Genomic DNA, 19,413 nt, shown 5'->3' on the forward strand with positions numbered 1-19,413 from the left:
TATATCCCCCCTAGAATCCCCTATATCCCCCCACTAGAATCCCCTATATCCCCCCACTAGAATCCCCTATATGCCCCCACTAGAATCCCCTATATCCTCCCACTAGAATCCCCTATATCCGCCCACTAGAATCCCCTATATCCCCCCACTAGAATCCCCTATATCCCCCACTAGAATCCCCTATATCCCCCCACTAGAATCCCCTATATCCCCCACTAGAATCCCCTTTAATGAAGACAGCTTCTCTATCCTGGAGGGGAAATCAGGCCGAGGGACATGTACTAGTCTGTGGCGACCTAAATGCCAGAACCGGACAAGAATCTGATACCCTCAGAACACAGGGGGACAAACAGCTACCTGGAGGTGACATCATTCCCTCCCCTTATGCCCCCTAGAAACAACTATGACAACATAACCAACAAAAAAATGGGTCACAACTCCTGCAGCTCTGTCGGACGCTGGGTATGTACAGTTGAAGTTGGAAGTTTACATACACACTCTGCCTCAGAGGATAAGTTCATTAGAGTTAACAGCCTCAGAGTAGGTGAACGGATGATCTCTGCATGTGTGGTTCCCACCGTGAAGCATGGAGGAGGAGGTGTGGGGGTGCTTTGCTGGTGACACTGTCAGTGATTTATTTATAATTCAAGGCACACTTAACCAGCATGGCTACCACAGCATTCTGCAGCGATACGCCATCCCATTTGGTTTGCGCTTAGCGGGACTATCATTTTCATTTCAACAGGACAATGACCCAACACACCTCCATGCTGTGTAAGGGCTATTTGACCAAGAAGGAGAGTGATGGAGTGCTGCATCAGATGACCTGGCCTCCAAATCACCTGACCTCAACCCAATTGAGATGGTTTGGGATGAGTTGGACTGCAGAGTGAAGGAAAAGCAGCCAACAAGTGCCCAGCATATGTGGGAACTCCTTCAAGGCTATTGAAAAAGCATTCCAGGTGAAGCTGATTGAGAGAATGCTAGGAGTGTGCAAAGCTTTCATCAAGGCAAAGCGTGGCTACTTAAAATATATAAATATTGGATTTGTTTACTACATGATTCTTTGTGTTATTTCATAGTTGTGATGTCTTTACAATGTATAAAAAGAAAAACCCACATGAATCACGTTTGATTTGTACTGTATATACAGTCACGTTATCCACAAAGCTATTCCCTTTCCACTGTAAGCCACATGAATCACCCTTTAGCCTTATCAACTCACCTGCACACAATGTTCACCTTATCACGAATCATTATTCATCGACACAGACACTGTCTAAACAAACTCAATATACAGATGTAGGATCATCATTTCATCCAGTTTGCTACGGCAGGAAAATCCTCATTCAGCAACAGGAAATGTGAATTATTATGTAGACACATTTTTTGTTATTTAAAAGCTCAAATACACGCTTGCATTTCCTGCTGTGCGGGAAAATTCTCCGCAACAAGAGTGATCAAATTAAGGTGCTTCATCTGTATATGGCCTTTTTGTAAATAAGTTAAACGTAGCGGGTTTCTGTACTGTGCTGTGTGTCAGTCTGGATATTCAAGTCTCTGAAATTAGGTTGGAGTCATTAAAACTCATTTTTCAACCACTCCACAAATGTCTTGTTAACAAACTATAGTTTTGGCAAGTCGGTTATGATATCTACTTTGTACATGACACAAGTCATTTTTCCAACAATTGTTTACAGACAGATTATTTCACTAATAATTCACTGTATCACAATTCCAGTGAGTCAGAAGTTTACATCCACTAAGTTGACTGTGCCTTTAAACAGCTTGGAAAATTCCAGAAAATGATGTCATGGCTTTAGAAGCTTCTGACAGGCTAATTGACATGATTTGAGTCAATTGGAGGTGTACCTGTGGATGTATTTCAAGGCCTACCTTCAAACTCAGTGGCTCTTTGCTTGACATCATGGGAAAATCTGAATAAATCAGCCACGACAAGAAAAATAATCGTAGACCTCCACAAGTCTGGTTCATCCTTGGGAGCAATTTCCAAACGCCTGAAGGTACCACGTTCATCTGTACAAACAATAGTACGCAAGTATAAACATGGTACCACGCAGCCGTCATACCGCTCAGGAAGGAGACGCGTTCTGTCTCCCAGAGATGAATGTACTTTGGTGCAAAAAGTACAAATCAATCCCAGAACAACAGCAAAGGACCTTGTGAAGATGTTGGAGGAAACATGTACCAAAGTATCTATATCCACAGTAAAACGAGTCCTATATCAACATAACCTGAATGGCTGCTCAGCAAGGAAGAAGCTACTGCTTCAAAACTGCCATAAAAAGCCAGACTACAGTTTGCAACTGCACATGTGGACAAAGATTGTACTTTTTGGAGAAATGTCCTCTGGTCTGATGACACAAAAATAGAACTGTTTGGCCATAATGACCATCGTTATGTTTGGAGGATAAAGGGGGAGACTTGCAAGCCGAAGAACACCATCCCAACCGTGAAGCACGGGGGTGGCAACATCATGTTGTGGGGGTACTTTGCTGCAGGAGGGACTGGTGCACTTCACAAATAGATGGCTTCATGATGCAGGAAAATTATGTGGATATATTGAAGCAACATCTCAAGACATCAGTCAGGAAGTTAAAGCTTGGTAGCAAATGTGTCTTCCAAATGGACAATAACCCCAAGCATGCTTCCAAAGTTGTGGTAAAATGGCTTAAGGACAACAAAGTAAAGGTATTGGAGTGGCCATCACAAAGCCCTGACCTCAATCCTATTGCAGAACTGAAAAAGTGTGTGTGAGCAAGGAGGCCTACAAACCTGACTCAGTTACACCAGCTCTGTCAGGAGGAATGGGCCAAAATTCACCCAACTTATTGTGGGAAGCTTGTGGAAGGCTACCCGAAATGTTTGACCCAAGTTAAACAATTAAAAGGCAATGCAATATTTGACCTCTCATCTTCCAAACCTAAAAATGTCAAGAAAATGAACAACAAATGGTTTGATGAAGAATGTAAAAATGGCAAATTGAGAAACCCGGAAAACCTGAGTCTACGCCTTCACTATGGGGAATCACTAAAACAATACAGAAATACACTACGGAAAAAGAAGGAACAGCACGTCAGAAATCAGCTCAATGTAATTGAATGTAATTGAACAATCCATAGACTCTGGGAAAATTGGAAAACACTAAACAAACAACAACACAAAGAGTTATCTATCCAACACTGAGATGGGAAACCACTTCTCCAATCTGATTGGATCTATAACAAAGAACAAACAGCAAAAAACATATACATGATCAAATAAACTAATCTTCGACTCAAATATTAAAGACTACCAGAACATTTTGCACATCGTTACAACAATGTATGTCGACATAATATAAGATTTGAAATGTCTCTATTCTTTTTTACATTTTGTGAGTATAATGTTTATTTATTGTTTATTTCCTTTTTGTTTATTATCTATTTCACTTTGGCAACGTAAACATTTCCCAATACAGCCCTTGAAATGAATTGAATTGAGAGAGAGACAGATAGAGCTAATGTTGTCTAGAGGTAACACTGTGTTGAGGTGTGAGTTTACCCCAGTATGAATCCCCAGACCCAGGGCAAGCCCACCAGGAAGTGAGACATCACAGCTACTGTTGTCTAGAGGTAACACAGTATGAATCCCCAGACCCAGGGCAAGCCCATCAGGAAGTGAGACATCACAGCTACTGTTGTCTAGAGGTAACACAGTATGAATCCCCAGACCCAGGGCAAGCCCACCAGGAAGTGAGACATTACAGCTACTGTTGTCTAGAGGTAACACAGTATGAATCCCCAGACCCAGGGCAAGCCCACCAGGAAGTGAGACATTACAGCTACTGTTGTCTAGAGGTAACACTGTGTTGAGGTGTGTGTGTTTACCCCAGTATGAATCCCCAGACCCAGGGCAAGCCCACCAGGAAGTGACACATCACAGCTACTATTGTCTAGAGGTAACACTGTGTTGAGGTGTGAGTATACCCCAGTATGAATCCCCAGACCCAGGGCAAGCCCACCAGGAAGTGAGACATCACAGCTACTGTTGTCTAGAGGTAACACTGTGTTGAGGTGTGAGTTTACCCCAGTACGAATCCCCAGACCCAGGGCAAGCCCATCAGCAAGTGAGACATTACAGCTACTGTTGTCTAGAGGTAACACTGTGTTGAGGTGTGAGTTTACCCCAGTATGAATCCCCAGACCCAGGGCAAGCCCATCAGGAAGTGAGACATCACAGCTACTGTTGATGCCTCCACTGTACATGGTCCTACTGCCAGTCGCACACACACCGCCTTGAGTCTGCGGAGAGCCTGTTGAACACATACACCTTCAGTTGTAAAAACCTGTCTGTCTGTCTGTCTGTCTGTCTGTCTGTCTGTCTGTCTGTCTGTCTGTCTGTCTGTCTGTCTGTCTGTCTGTCTGTCTGTCTGTCTGTCTGTCTGTCTGTCTGTCTGTCTGTCTGTCTGTCTGTCTGTCTGTCTGTCTGTCTGTCTGTCTGTCTGTCTGTCTGTCTGTCTGTCTGTCTGTCTGTCTGTCTGTCTGTCTGTCTGTCTGTCTGTCTGTCTGTCTGTCTGTCTGTCTGTCTGTCTGTCTGTCTGTCTGTCTGTCTGTCTGTACCGAAGGATTGAGGCCCAGTCCAGCACGGGTCAGTATGATGGCCAGAGCGATGTTCCTCAGAGCTGCTGACCAGGTCTGCTCAATGTGGACCGCCTCAGTTACGTACGGTACGTTACGTAGCACCAGACCTGCCAGCAACATACCTGTACACACACACACACACACACACACACACACACACACACACACACACACACACACACACACACACACACACACACACACACACACACACACACACACACACACACACACACACACACACACACACACACACACACACACACACACAGCATCAGTTAAAACGGGACGTTTATCAGGATGAAACCTGCAGGTAACTGAGAGACACACAAGTTTAGTACATCAGTTTAGTCGACCTGTGTGGCTGAGTTGGCAAGAGCGTCGATCTGCAAACACCTGCTGGGGCAATGATCATATTGTCCTCACCCATCTACACACAATACCTCATCATGACAAAACTGAGCTCCGCCTGTACAGAGAGATCCTTTATGAAAACCTGCTCCTGAGCGCTCAGGACCTCAGACTGGGGTGAAGGTTCATCTTCCAACAGGACAATGACCATAAGCACACAGCCAAGACAACGCAGGAGTGGCTTCGGGACAAGTCTCTGAATGTCCTTGAGTGGCCCAGTCAGAGCCCAGCATTGAACCCAATCTAACATCTCTGGAGAGACCTGAAAATTGCCGTGCAGCAAAGCTCCCCATCCAACCTGACAGAGCTTGAGAGGATCTGCAGAGATGAATGGGAGAAACTCCCCAAATACAGGTGTGCCAAGCTTGTAGTGTAATACCCAAGAAGACTAGAGGCTGTAATCGCGGCCAAAGTTGCTTCAACAAAGCACTGAGTAAAGGGTCTGAATACTTATGTAAATGTGATATTTTTAAACATTCCCATTCTTCATGTAAGTCAAAACGGTCCCATTCTTCAGGTAAGTCAAAACAGTCCCATTCTTCAGGTAAGTCAAAACAGTCCCATTCTTCAAGTCAAAACAGTCCCATTCTTCATGTCAAAACAGTCCCATTCTTCATGTCAAAACAGTCCCATTCTTCATGTCAAAACAGTCCCATTCTTCAAGTCAAAACGGTCCCATTCTTCATGTCAAAACAGTCCCATTCTTCATGTCAAAACAGTCCCATTATTCAAGTCAGAACAGTCCCATTCTTCAAGTCAAAACAGTCCCATTCTTCATGTCAAAACAGTCCCATTCTTCAGGTAAGTCAAAACAGTCCCATTCTTCATGTCAAAACAGTCCCATTCTTCACGTAAGTCAAAACAGTCCCATTCTTCAGGTAAGTCAAAACAGTCCCATTCTTCATGTCAAAACAGTCCCATTCTTCAGGTAAGTCAAAACAGTCCCATTCTTCAGGTAAGTCAAAACAGTCCCATTCTTCAGGTAAGTCAAAACAGTCCCATTCTTCAAGTCAAAACAGTCCCATTCTTCATGTCAAAACAGTCCGATTCTTCAGGTAAGTCAAAACAGTCCCATTCTTCAGGTAAGTCAAAACAGTCCCATTCTTCAAGTCAAAACAGTCCCATTCTTCATGTCAAAACAGTCCCATTCTTCATGTCAAAACAGTCCCATTCTTCATGTCAAAACAGTCCCATTCTTCAGGTAAGTCAAAACAGTCCCATTCTTCAGGTAAGTCAAAACAGTCCCATTCTTCAGGTAAGTCAAAACAGTCCCATTCTTCAAGTCAAAACAGTCCCATTCTTCATGTCAAAACAGTCCCATTCTTCAGGTAAGTCAAAACAGTCCCATTCTTCATGTAAGTCAAAACAGTCCCATTCTTCATGTAAGTCAAAACAGTCCCATTCTTCATGTCAAAACAGTCCCATTCTTCAAGTCAAAACAGTCCCATTCTTCATGTCAAAAAGTCCCATTCTTCAGGTAAGTCAAAACAGTCCCATTCTTCATGTAAGTCAAAACAGTCCCATTCTTCAGGTAATTCAAAACGGTCCCATTCTTCAAGTCAAAACAGTCCCATTCTTCATGTCAAAACAGTCCCATTCTTCAGGTAAGTCAAAACAGTCCCATTCTTCATGTAAGTCAAAACAGTCCCATTCTTCATGTCAAAACAGTCCCATTCTTCAAGTCAAAACAGTCCCATTCTTCAAGTCAAAACAGTCCCATTCTTCAAGTCAGTCAAAACAGTCCCATTATTCAGGTAAATCAAAACAGTCCCATTCTTAAGGTAAGTCAAAGCAGTCCCATTCTTCAGGTAAATCAAAACAGTCCCATTCTTCAGGTAAGTCAAAACAGTCCCATTCTTAAGGTAAGTCAAAACAGTCCCATTCTTCAAGTCAAAACAGTCCCATTCTTCATGTCAAAACAGTCCCATTCTTCAAGTCAAAACAGTCCCATTCTTCAAGTCAAAACGGTCCCATTCTTCAAGTCAAAACGGTCCCATTCTTCAAGTCAAAACGGTCCCATTCTTCAAGTCAAAACGGTCCCATTCTTCAAGTCAAAACGGTCCCATTCTTCAAGTCAAAACAGTCCCATTCTTCAAGTCAAAACAGTCCCATTCTTCAAGTTAAAACAGTCCCATTCTTCAAGTCAAAACAGTCCCATTCTTCAAGTCAAAACAGTCCCATTCTTCATGTCAAAACAGTCCCATTCTTCAGGTAAGTCAAAACAGTCCCATTCTTCATGTAAGTCAAAACAGTCCCATTCTTCATGTCAAAACAGTCCCATTCTTCAAGTCAAAACAGTCCCATTCTTCAAGTCAAAACAGTCCCATTCTTCAAGTCAAAACAGTCCCATTCTTCAAGTCAGAGGGGGATGAAACATATACAGCACTGACTAGTGGAACGTACCAAGTAAAGGGGGGAAGGGGGGCAGTGTGGGGAGTTGGATCAGTCCGACCAGTTTTCCTCCACACACAGCACAGAGAAACAAGATGATGATGCCAAACAGATTCCCCCCTGGATAACACTCCTTCTCAGTGATGGACCAGACGACCCCGAACAACAACGCTCCCAGACACACTAGATGGAGGGAGGGAGAATCACAAAGGGTTAACACACACACTAGATGGAGGGAGGGAGAATCACAAAGGGTTAACACACACACACTAGATGGAGGGAGGGAGAATCACAAAGGGTTAACACACACACTAGATGGAGGGAGGGAGAATCACAAAGGGTTAACACACACACACTAGATGGAGGGAGGGAGAATCACAAAGGGTTAACACACACACACTAGATGGAGGGAGGGAGAATCACAAAGGGTTAACACACACACACTAGATGGAGGGAGGGAGAATCACAAAGGGTTAACACACACACACTAGATGGAGGGAGGGAGAATCACAAAGGGTTAACACACACACACTAGATGGAGGGAGGGAGAATCACAAAGGGTTAACACACACACACTAGATGGAGGGAGGGAAAATCACAAAGGGTTAACACACACACACTAGATGGAGGGAGGGAGAATCACAAAGGGTTAACACACACACACTAGATGGAGGGAGGGAGAATCACAAAGGGTTAACACACACACACACACACACACACACACACACACACACACACACACACACACACACACACACACACACACACACACACACACACACACACACACACACACACACACACACACACACACACACACCTTCATCATGAAGAACATGCCAGAGGTCCAGTCTCTAAACAGTGTTTCAGTACCTGTGGTGATGAGATATACCAGAGGTCCAGTCTCTAAACAATGTTTCAGTACCTGTGGTGATGAGATATACCAGAGGTCCAGTCTCTAAACAGTGTTTCAGTACCTGTGGTGATGAGATATGCCAGAGGTCCAGACGGAGTCTTTAAACAGTGCTTCAGAGGGGCGGTCCGGAAGGGGGTGGAGTTAGAATCTATCACTGTGATGTCATTACACCTCGCCTCCTCACCCATTGTGGACTGGTCATTCGCCACACCCACAGCCTGGGGGGGGTCAGAGTAACTGAATCAGAGCTAAGTAACTGAATCAGAGCTGAGTAACTGAATCAGAGCTGAGTAACTCCCTGTATTGAGTAACTGAATCAGAGCTGAGTAACTGAATCAGAGCTGAGTAACTCCCTGTATATAACTGAATCAGAGGTGAGTAACTGAATCAGAGCTGAGTAACTGAATCAGAGCTGAGTAACTCCCTGTACATAACTGAATCAGAGCTGAGTAACTGAATCAGAGCTGAGTAACTCCCTGTACATAACTGAATCAGAGCTGAGTAACTGAATCAGAGCTGAGTAACTGAATCAGCGCTGAGTAACTCCCTGTACATAACTGAATCAGAGCTGAGTAACTGAATCAGAGCTGAGTAACTCCCTGTACATAACTGAATCAGAGTAACTCCCTGTATATAACTGAATCAGAGTAACTCCCTGTATATAACTGAATCAGAGTAACTCCCTGTATATAACTGAATCAGAGTAACTCCCTGTATATAACTGAATCAGAGTAACTCCCTGTTCTAACTGAATCAGAGTAACTCCCTGTATATAACTGAATCAGAGTAACTCCCTGTATATAACTGAATCAGAGCTGAGTAACTGAATCAGAGTAACTCCCTGTATATAACTGAATCAGAGTAACTCCCTGTATATAACTGAATCAGAGCTGAGTAACTGAATCAGAGTAACTTCCTGTACATAACTGAATCAGAGTAACTCCCTGTATATAACTGAATCAGAGTAACTCCCTGTATATAACTGAATCAGAGTAACTCCCTGTATATAACTGAATCAGAGCTGAGTAACTGAATCAGAGCTGAGTAACTGAATCAGAGTAACTCCCTGTATATAACTGAATCAGAGTAACTCCCTGTACATAACTGAATCAGAGTAACTCCCTGTATATAACTGAATCAGAGCTGAGTAACTGAATCAGAGGAACTCCCTGTATATAACTGAATCAGAGTAACTCCCTGTATATAACTGAATCAGAGCTGAGTAACTGAATCAGAGCTGAGTAACTCCCTGTACATAACTGAATCAGAGTAACTCCCTGTATATAACTGAATCAGAGCTGAGTAACTGAATCAGAGGAACTCCCTGTATATAACTGAATCAGAGTAACTCCCTGTATATAACTGAATCAGAGCTGAGTAACTGAATCAGAGCTGAGTAACTCCCTGTACATAACTGAATCAAAGCTGAGTAACTGAATCAGAGCTGAGTAACTGAATCAGAGCTGAGTAACTGAATCAGAGCTGAGTAACTCCCTGTACATAACTGAATCAGAGCTGAGTAACTGAATCAGAGCTGAGTAACTCCCTGTACATAACTGAATCAGAGTAACTCCCTGTATATAACTGAATCAGAGTAACTCCCTGTATATAACTGAATCAGAGTAACTCCCTGTATATAACTGAATCAGAGTAACTCCCTGTATATAACTGAATCAGAGTAACTCCCTGTTCTAACTGAATCAGAGTAACTCCCTGTGTATAACTGAATCAGAGTAACTCCCTGTATATAACTGAATCAGAGCTGAGTAACTGAAACAGAGTAACTCCCTGTATATAACTGAATCAGAGTAACTCCCTGTATATAACTGAATCAGAGTAACTCTCTGTATATAACTGAATCAGAGTAACTCCCTGAATATAACTGAATCAGAGTACCTCCCTGTATATAACTGAATCAGAGCTGAGTAACTGAATCAGAGTAACGCCCTGTATATAACTGAATCAGAGTAACTCCCTGTATATAACTGAATCAGAGTAACTGCCTGTATATAACTGAATCAGAGCTGAGTAACTGAATCAGAGTAACTCCCTGTATATAACTGAATCAGAGTAACTCCCTGTATATAACTGAATCAGAGTAACTCCCTGTATATAACTGAATCAGAGCTGAGTAACTGAATCAGAGTAACTTCCTGTACATAACTGAATCAGAGTAACTCCCTGTATATAACTGAATCAGCGCTGAGTAACTGAATCAGAGTAACTTCCTGTACATAACTGAATCAGAGTAACTCCCTGTATATAACTGAATCAGAGTAACTCCCTGTATATAATTGAATCAGAGCTGAGTAACTGAATCAGAGCTGAGTAACTGAATCAGAGTAACTCCTGTATATAACTGAATCAGAGTAACTCCTGTACATAACTGAATCAGAGTAACTCCATGTATATAACTGAATCAGAGCTGAGTAACTGAATCAGAGGAACTCCCTGTATATAACTGAATCAGAGTAACTCCCTGTATATAACTGAATCAGAGCTGAGTAACTGAATCAGAGTAACTCCCTGTACATAATTGAATCAGAGTAACTCCCTGTATATAACTGAATCAGAGCTGAGTAACTGAATCAGAGTAACTCCCTGTATATAACTGAATCAGAGTAACTCCCTGTATATAACTGAATCAGAGCTGAGTAACTGAATCAGAGTAACTCCCTGTATATAACTGAATCAGAGTAACTCCCTGTATATAACTGAATCAGAGCTGAGTAGCTGAATCAGAGTAACTCCCTGTACATAATTGAATCAGAGTAACTCCCTGTATATAACTGAATCAGAGCTGAGTAACTGAATCAGAGCTGAGTAACTGAATCAGAGTAACTCCCTGTATATAATTGAATCAGAGCTGAGTAACTGAATCAGAGTAACTCCCTGTATCTAACTGAATCAGAGTAACTCCCTGTATATAACTGAATCAGAGTAACTCCCTGTATATAACTGAATCAGAGCTGAGTAACTGAATCAGAGTAGCTCCCTGTATATAACTGAATCAGAGTAACTCCCTGTATCTAACTGAATCAGAGCTGAGTAACTGAATCAGAGTAACTCCCTGTATATAACTGAATCAGAGCTGAGTAACTGAATCAGAGCTGAGTAACTGAATCAGAGTAACTCCCTGTATATAACTGAATCAGAGTAACTCCCTGTATCTAACTGAATCAGAGCTGAGTAACTGAATCAGAGTAACTCCCTGTATATAACTGAATCAGAGCTGAGTAACTGAATCAGAGTAACTCCCTGTATATAACTGAATCAGAGTAACTCCCTGTACATAATTGAATCAGAGTAACTCCCTGTATATAACTGAATCAGAGCTGAGTAACTGAATCAGAGCTGAGTAACTGAATCAGAGTAACTCCCTGTATATAATTGAATCAGAGCTGAGTAACTGAATCAGAGTAACTCCCTGTATCTAACTGAATCAGAGTAACTCCCTGTATATAACTGAATCAGAGTAACTCCCTGTATATAACTGAATCAGAGCTGAGTAACTGAATCAGAGTAGCTCCCTGTATATAACTGAATCAGAGTAACTCCCTGTATCTAACTGAATCAGAGCTGAGTAACTGAATCAGAGTAACTCCCTGTATATAACTGAATCAGAGCTGAGTAACTGAATCAGAGCTGAGTAACTGAATCAGAGTAACTCCCTGTATATAACTGAATCAGAGTAACTCCCTGTATCTAACTGAATCAGAGCTGAGTAACTGAATCAGAGTAACTCCCTGTATATAACTGAATCAGAGCTGAGTAACTGAATCAGAGCTGAGTAACTGAATCAGAGTAACTCCCTGTATATAACTGAATCAGAGTAACTCCCTGTATATAACTGAATCAGAGCTGAGTAACTGAATCAGAGCTGAGTAACTGAATCAGAGTAACTCCCTGTATATAACTGAATCAGAGTAACTCCCTGTATATAACCGAATCAGAGTAACTCCCTGTATATAACAGAATCAGCGTAACTCCCTGTATATAACTGAATCAGAGCTGAGTAACTGAATCAGAGTATCTCCCTGTATATAACTGAATCAGAGTAACTCCCTGTATATAACTGAATCAGAGTAACTCCCTGTTCTAACTGAATCAGAGTAACTCCCTGTATATAACTGAATCAGAGTAACTCCCTGTATATAACTGAATCAGAGTAACTCCCTGTATATAACTGAATCAGAGTAACTCCCTCTATATAACTGAATCAGAGTAACTCCCTCTATATAACTGAATCAGAGTAACTCCCTGTTCTAACTGAATCAGAGCTGAGTAACTGAATCAGAGTAACTCCCTGTATATAACTGAATCAGAGTAACTCCCTGTATATAACTGAATCAGAGTAACTCCCTGTATATAACTGAATTAGAGTAACTCCCTGTATATAACTGAATCAGAGTAACTCCCTGTATATAACTGAATCAGAGCTGAGTAACTGAATCAGAGTAACTTCCTGTATATAACTGAATCAGAGTAACTCCCTGTATATAACTGAATCAGAGTAACTCCTGTATATAACTGAATCAGAGCTGAGTAACTGAATCAGAGTAACTCCCTGTATATAACTGAATCAGAGTAACTCCCTGTATATAACCGAATCAGAGTAACTCCCTGTATATAACAGAATCAGCGTAACTCCCTGTATATATATCACTAGCCACTTTAAACAATGCTACCTTATATAATGTTACTTACCCTACATTATTCATCTCATATACATATGTATATACTGTACTCTACAACATCGACTGCATCCTTATGTAACACATGTATCACTAGCCACTTTAACTATGCCACTTTGTTTACTTTGTCTACACACTCATCTCATATGTATATACTGTACTCGATACCATCTACTGTATGCTGCTCTGTACCATCACTCATTCATATATCCTTATGTACATGTTCCTTATCCCCTTACACTGTGTATAAGACTGTAGTTTTGGAATTGTTAGTTAGATTACTTGTTGGTTATCACTGCATTGTCGGAACTAGAAGCACAAGCATTTCGCTACACTCGCATTAACATCTGCTAACCATGTGTATGTGACAAATAAAATTTGATTTGATTTGATTTTGATTTGATTTATATAACTGAATCAGAGCTGAGTAACTGAATCAGAGTAACTTCCTGTATATAACTGAATCAGAGTAACTCCCTGTATATAACTGAATCAGAGCTGAGTAACTGAATCAGAGGAACTCCCTGTATATAACTGAATCAGAGTAACTCCCTGTATATAACTGAATCAGAGCTGAGTAACTGAATCAGAGGAACTCCCTGTATATAACTGAATCAGAGTAACTCCCTGTATATAACTGAATCAGAGCTGAGTAACTGAATCAGAGCTGAGTAACTCCCTGTACATAACTGAATCAAAGCTGAGTAACTGAATCAGAGCTGAGTAACTGAATCAGAGCTGAGTAACTGAATCAGAGCTGAGTAACTCCCTGTACATAACTGAATCAGAGTAACTCCCTGTATATAACTGAATCAGAGTAACTCCCTGTATATAACTGAATCAGAGTAACTCCCTGTATATAACTGAATCAGAGTAACTCCCTGTATATAACTGAATCAGAGTAACTCCCTGTTCTAACTGAATCCGAGTAACTCCCTGTATATAACTGAATCAGAGTAACTCCCTGTATATAACTGAATCAGAGCTGAGTAACTGAAACAGAGTAACTCCCTGTATATAACTGAATCAGAGTAACTCCCTGTATATAACTGAATCAGAGTAACTCCCTGAATATAACTGAATCAGAGTACCTCCCTGTATATAACTGAATCAGAGCTGAGTAACTGAATCAGAGTAACTCCCTGTATATAACTGAATCAGAGTAACTCCCTGTATATAACTGAATCAGAGTAACTCCCTGTATATAACTGAATCAGAGCTGAGTAACTGAATCAGAGTAACTCCCTGTATATAACTGAATCAGAGTAACTCCCTGTATATAACTGAATCAGAGTAACTCCCTGTATATAACTGAATCAGAGCTGAGTAACTGAATCAGAGTAACTTCCTGTACATAACTGAATCAGAGTAACTCCCTGTATATAACTGAATCAGCGCTGAGTAACTGAATCAGAGTAACTTCCTGTACATAACTGAATCAGAGTAACTCCCTGTATATAACTGAATCAGAGTAACTCCCTGTATATAATTGAATCAGAGCTGAGTAACTGAATCAGAGCGGAGTAACTGAATCAGAGTAACTCCCTGTATATAACTGAATCAGAGTAACTCCCTGTACATAACTGAATCAGAGTAACTCCATGTATATAACTGAATCAGAGCTGAGTAACTGAATCAGAGGAACTCCCTGTATATAACTGAATCAGAGTAACTCCCTGTATATAACTGAATCAGAGCTGAGTAACTGAATCAGAGTAACTCCCTGTACATAATTGAATCAGAGTAACTCCCTGTATATAACTGAATCAGAGCTGAGTAACTGAATCAGAGTAACTCCCTGTATATAACTGAATCAGAGTAACTCCCTGTATATAACTGAATCAGAGCTGAGTAACTGAATCAGAGTAACTCCCTGTATATAACTGAATCAGAGTAACTCCCTGTATATAACTGAATCAGAGCTGAGTAACTGAATCAGAGTAACTCCCTGTACATAATTGAATCAGAGTAACTCCCTGTATATAACTGAATCAGAGCTGAGTAACTGAATCAGAGCTGAGTAACTGAATCAGAGTAACTCCCTGTATATAATTGAATCAGAGTAACTCCCTGTATATAACTGAATCAGAGCTGAGTAACTGAATCAGAGTAACTCCCTGTATCTAACTGAATCAGAGTAACTCCCTGTATATAACTGAATCAGAGTAACTCCCTGTATATAACTGAATCAGAGCTGAGTAACTGAATCAGAGTAGCTCCCTGTATATAACTGAATCAGAGTAACTCCCTGTATCTAACTGAATCAGAGCTGAGTAACTGAATCAGAGTAACTCCCTGTATATAACTGAATCAGAGCTGAGTAACTGAATCAGAGCTGAGTAACTGAATCAGAGTAACTCCCTGTATATAACTGAATCAGAGTAACTCCCTGTATATAACTGAATCAGAGTAACTCCCTGTATATAACAGAATCAGCGTAACTCCCTGTATATAACTGAATCAGAGCTGAGTAACTGAATCAGAGTATCTCCCTGTATATAACTGAATCAGAGTAACTCCCTGTATATAACTGAATCAGAGTAACTCCCTGTTCTAACTGAATCAGAGTAACTCCCTGTATATAACTGAATCAGAGTAACTCCCTGTATATAACTGAATCAGAGTAACTCCCTGTATATAACTGAATCAGAGTAACTCCCTGTATATAACTGAATCAGAGTAACTCCCTCTATATAACTGAATCAGAGTAACTCCCTGTTCTAACTGAATCAGAGCTGAGTAACTGAATCAGAGTAACTCCCTGTATATAACTGAATTAGAGTAACTCCCTGTATATAACTGAATCAGAGTAACTCCCTGTATATAACTGAATCAGAGCTGAGTAACTGAATCAGAGTAACTTCCTGTATATAACTGAATCAGAGCTGAGTAACTGAATCAGAGTAACTTCCTGTATATAACTGAATCAGAGTAACTCCCTGTATATAACTGAATCAGAGTAACTCCCTGTATATAACTGAATCAGAGCTGAGTAACTGAATCAGAGTAACTCCCTGTATATAACTGAATCAGAGTAACTCCCTGTATATAACTGAATCAGAGTAACTCCCTGTATATAACCGAATCAGAGTAACTTCCTGTATATAACTGAATCAGAGTAACTCCCTGTATATAACTGAATCAGAGTAACTTCCTGTATATAACTGAATCAGAGCTGAGTAACTGAATCAGAGTAACTCCCTGTATATAACTGAATCAGAGTAACTCCCTGTATATAACTGAATCAGAGTAACTCCCTGTATATAACCGAATCAGAGTAACTTCCTGTATATAACTGAATCAGAGTAACTCCCTGTATATAACTGAATCAGAGTAACTCCCTGTATATAACTGAATCAGAGTAACTCCCTGTATATAACTGAATCAGAGTAACTCCCTGTATATAACTGAATCAGAGTAACTCCCTGTTCTAACTGAATCAGAGTAACTCCCTGTATATAACTGAATCAGAGTAACTCCCTGTATATAACTGAATCAGAGTAACTCCCTGTATATAACTGAATCAGAGTAACTCCCTGTATATAACTGAATCAGAGTAACTCCCTGTATATAACTGAATCAGAGTAACTCCCTGTATATAACTGAATCAGAGTAACTCTCTGTATATAACTGAATCAGAGTAACTCCCTGAATATAACTGAATCAGAGTACCTCCCTGTATATAACTGAATCAGAGCTGAGTAACTGAATCAGAGTAACTCCCTGTATATAACTGAATCAGAGTAACTCCCTGTATATAACTGAATCAGAGTAACTCCCTGTATATAACTGAATCAGAGCTGAGTAACTGAATCAGAGTAACTCCCTGTATATAACTGAATCAGAGTAACTCCCTGTATATAACTGAATCAGAGTAACTCCCTGTATATAACTGAATCAGAGCTGAGTAACTGAATCAGAGTAACTTCCTGTACATAACTGAATCAGAGTAACTCCCTGTATATAACTGAATCAGCGCTGAGTAACTGAATCAGAGTAACTTCCTGTACATAACTGAATCAGAGTAACTCCTGTATATAACTGAATCAGAGTAACTCCTGTATATAATTGAATCAGAGCTGAGTAACTGAATCAGAGCTGAGTAACTGAATCAGAGTAACTCCTGTATATAACTGAATCAGAGTAACTCCTGTACATAACTGAATCAGAGTAACTCCATGTATATAACTGAATCAGAGCTGAGTAACTGAATCAGAGTAACTCCTGTATATAACTGAATCAGAGTAACTCCTGTATATAACTGAATCAGAGTAACTCCCTGTATATAACTGAATCAGAGCTGAGTAACTGAATCAGAGCTGAGTAACTGAATCAGAGTAACTCCTGTATATAACTGAATCAGAGTAACTCCCTGTACATAACTGAATCAGAGTAACTCCCTGTATATAACTGAATCAGAGCTGAGTAACTGGAATAACTGAATCAGAGGAACTCCCTGTATATAACTGAATCAGAGTAACTCCTGTATATAACTGAATCAGAGCTGAGTAACTGAATCAGAGTAACTCCCTGTACATAATTGAATCAGAGTAACTCCCTGTATATAACTGAATCAGAGCTGAGTAACTGAATCAGAGTAACTCCTGTATATAACTGAATCAGAGTAACTCTCCTGTATATAACTGAATCAGAGCTGAGTAACTGAATCAGAGTAACTCCCTGTATATAACTGAATCAGAGTAACTCCCTGTATATAACTGAATCAGAGCTGAGTAACTGAATCAGAGTAACTCCCTGTACATAATTGAATCAGAGTAACTCCCTGTATATAACTGAATCAGAGCTGAGTAACTGAATCAGAGCTGAGTAACTGAATCAGAGTAACTCCCTGTATATAATTGAATCAGAGTAACTCCCTGTATATAACTGAATCAGAGCTGAGTAACTGAATCAGAGTAACTCCCTGTATCTAACTGAATCAGAGTAACTCCCTGTATATAACTGAATCAGAGTAACTCCCTGTATATAACTGAATCAGAGCTGAGTAACTGAATCAGAGTAGCTCCCTGTATATAACTGAATCAGAGTAACTCCCTGTATATAACTGAATCAGAGTAACTCCCTCTATATAACTGAATCAGAGTAACTCCCTCTATATAACTGAATCAGAGTAACTCCCTGTTCTAACTGAATCAGAGCTGAGTAACTGAATCAGAGTAACTCCCTGTATATAACTTAATCAGAGTAACTCCCTGTATATAACTGAATCAGAGTAACTCCCTGTATATAACTGAATTAGAGTAACTCCCTGTATATAACTGAATCAGAGTAACTCCCTGTATATAACTGAATCAGAGCTGAGTAACTGAATCAGAGTAACTTCCTGTATATAACTGAATCAGAGTAACTCCCTGTATATAACTGAATCAGAGTAACTCCCTGTATATAACTGAATCAGAGCTGAGTAACTGAATCAGAGTAACTCCCTGTATATAACTGAATCAGAGTAACTCCCTGTATATAACCGAATCAGAGTAACTCCCTGTATATAACAGAATCAGCGTAACTCCCTGTATATATATCACTAGCCACTTTAAACAATGCTACCTTATATAATGTTACTTACCCTACATTATTCATCTCATATACATATGTATATACTGTACTCTACAACATCGACTGCATCCTTATGTAACACATGTATCACTAGCCACTTTAACTATGCCACTTTGTTTACTTTGTCTACACACTCATCTCATATGTATATACTGTACTCGATACCATCTACTGTATGCTGCTCTGTACCATCACTCATTCATATATCCTTATGTACATGTTCCTTATCCCCTTACACTGTGTATAAGACTGTAGTTTTGGAATTGTTAGTTAGATTACTTGTTGGTTATCACTGCATTGTCGGAACTAGAAGCACAAGCATTTCGCTACACTCGCATTAACATCTGCTAACCATGTGTATGTGACAAATAAAATTTGATTTGATTTGATTTTGATTTGATTTATATAACTGAATCAGAGCTGAGTAACTGAATCAGAGGAACTCCCTGTATATAACTGAATCAGAGTAACTCCCTGTATATAACTGAATCAGAGCTGAGTAACTGAATCAGAGGAACTCCCTGTATATAACTGAATCAGAGTAACTCCCTGTATATAACTGAATCAGAGCTGAGTAACTGAATCAGAGCTGAGTAACTCCCTGTACATAACTGAATCAAAGCTGAGTAACTGAATCAGAGCTGAGTAACTGAATCAGAGCTGAGTAACTGAATCAGAGTATATAACTGAGTAACTCCTGTATATAACTGAATCAGAGTAACTCCTGTATATAACTGAATCAGAGTAACTCCTGTATATAACTGAATCAGAGTAACTCCCT

The 19,413-nt window shown here is 40.3% G+C and overlaps 1 protein-coding gene across 1 annotated transcript in view; it reads right to left on the bottom strand.

Moving 5' to 3' along the window:
• LOC124014507 (sodium/hydrogen exchanger 9B2-like) overlaps window positions 1–19,413 on the bottom strand; it is a 73,347-nt gene that overhangs the window by 46,143 nt on the left and 7,791 nt on the right. Inside the window, exons 2-5 of the mRNA XM_046329589.1 lie at window positions 8,423–8,579; window positions 7,458–7,628; window positions 4,623–4,765; window positions 4,188–4,315 (exon numbers count right to left, since the gene is read on the bottom strand). Coding sequence (XP_046185545.1) covers window positions 4,188–4,315; window positions 4,623–4,765; window positions 7,458–7,628; window positions 8,423–8,579 — 599 coding nt within the window. The remainder of the gene's footprint in view (window positions 1–4,187; window positions 4,316–4,622; window positions 4,766–7,457; window positions 7,629–8,422; window positions 8,580–19,413) is intronic.

Source organism: Oncorhynchus gorbuscha, linkage group LG25 (assembly GCF_021184085.1).
Source record: "Oncorhynchus gorbuscha isolate QuinsamMale2020 ecotype Even-year linkage group LG25, OgorEven_v1.0, whole genome shotgun sequence".
NCBI classification, from domain to species: domain Eukaryota; kingdom Metazoa; phylum Chordata; class Actinopteri; order Salmoniformes; family Salmonidae; genus Oncorhynchus; species Oncorhynchus gorbuscha.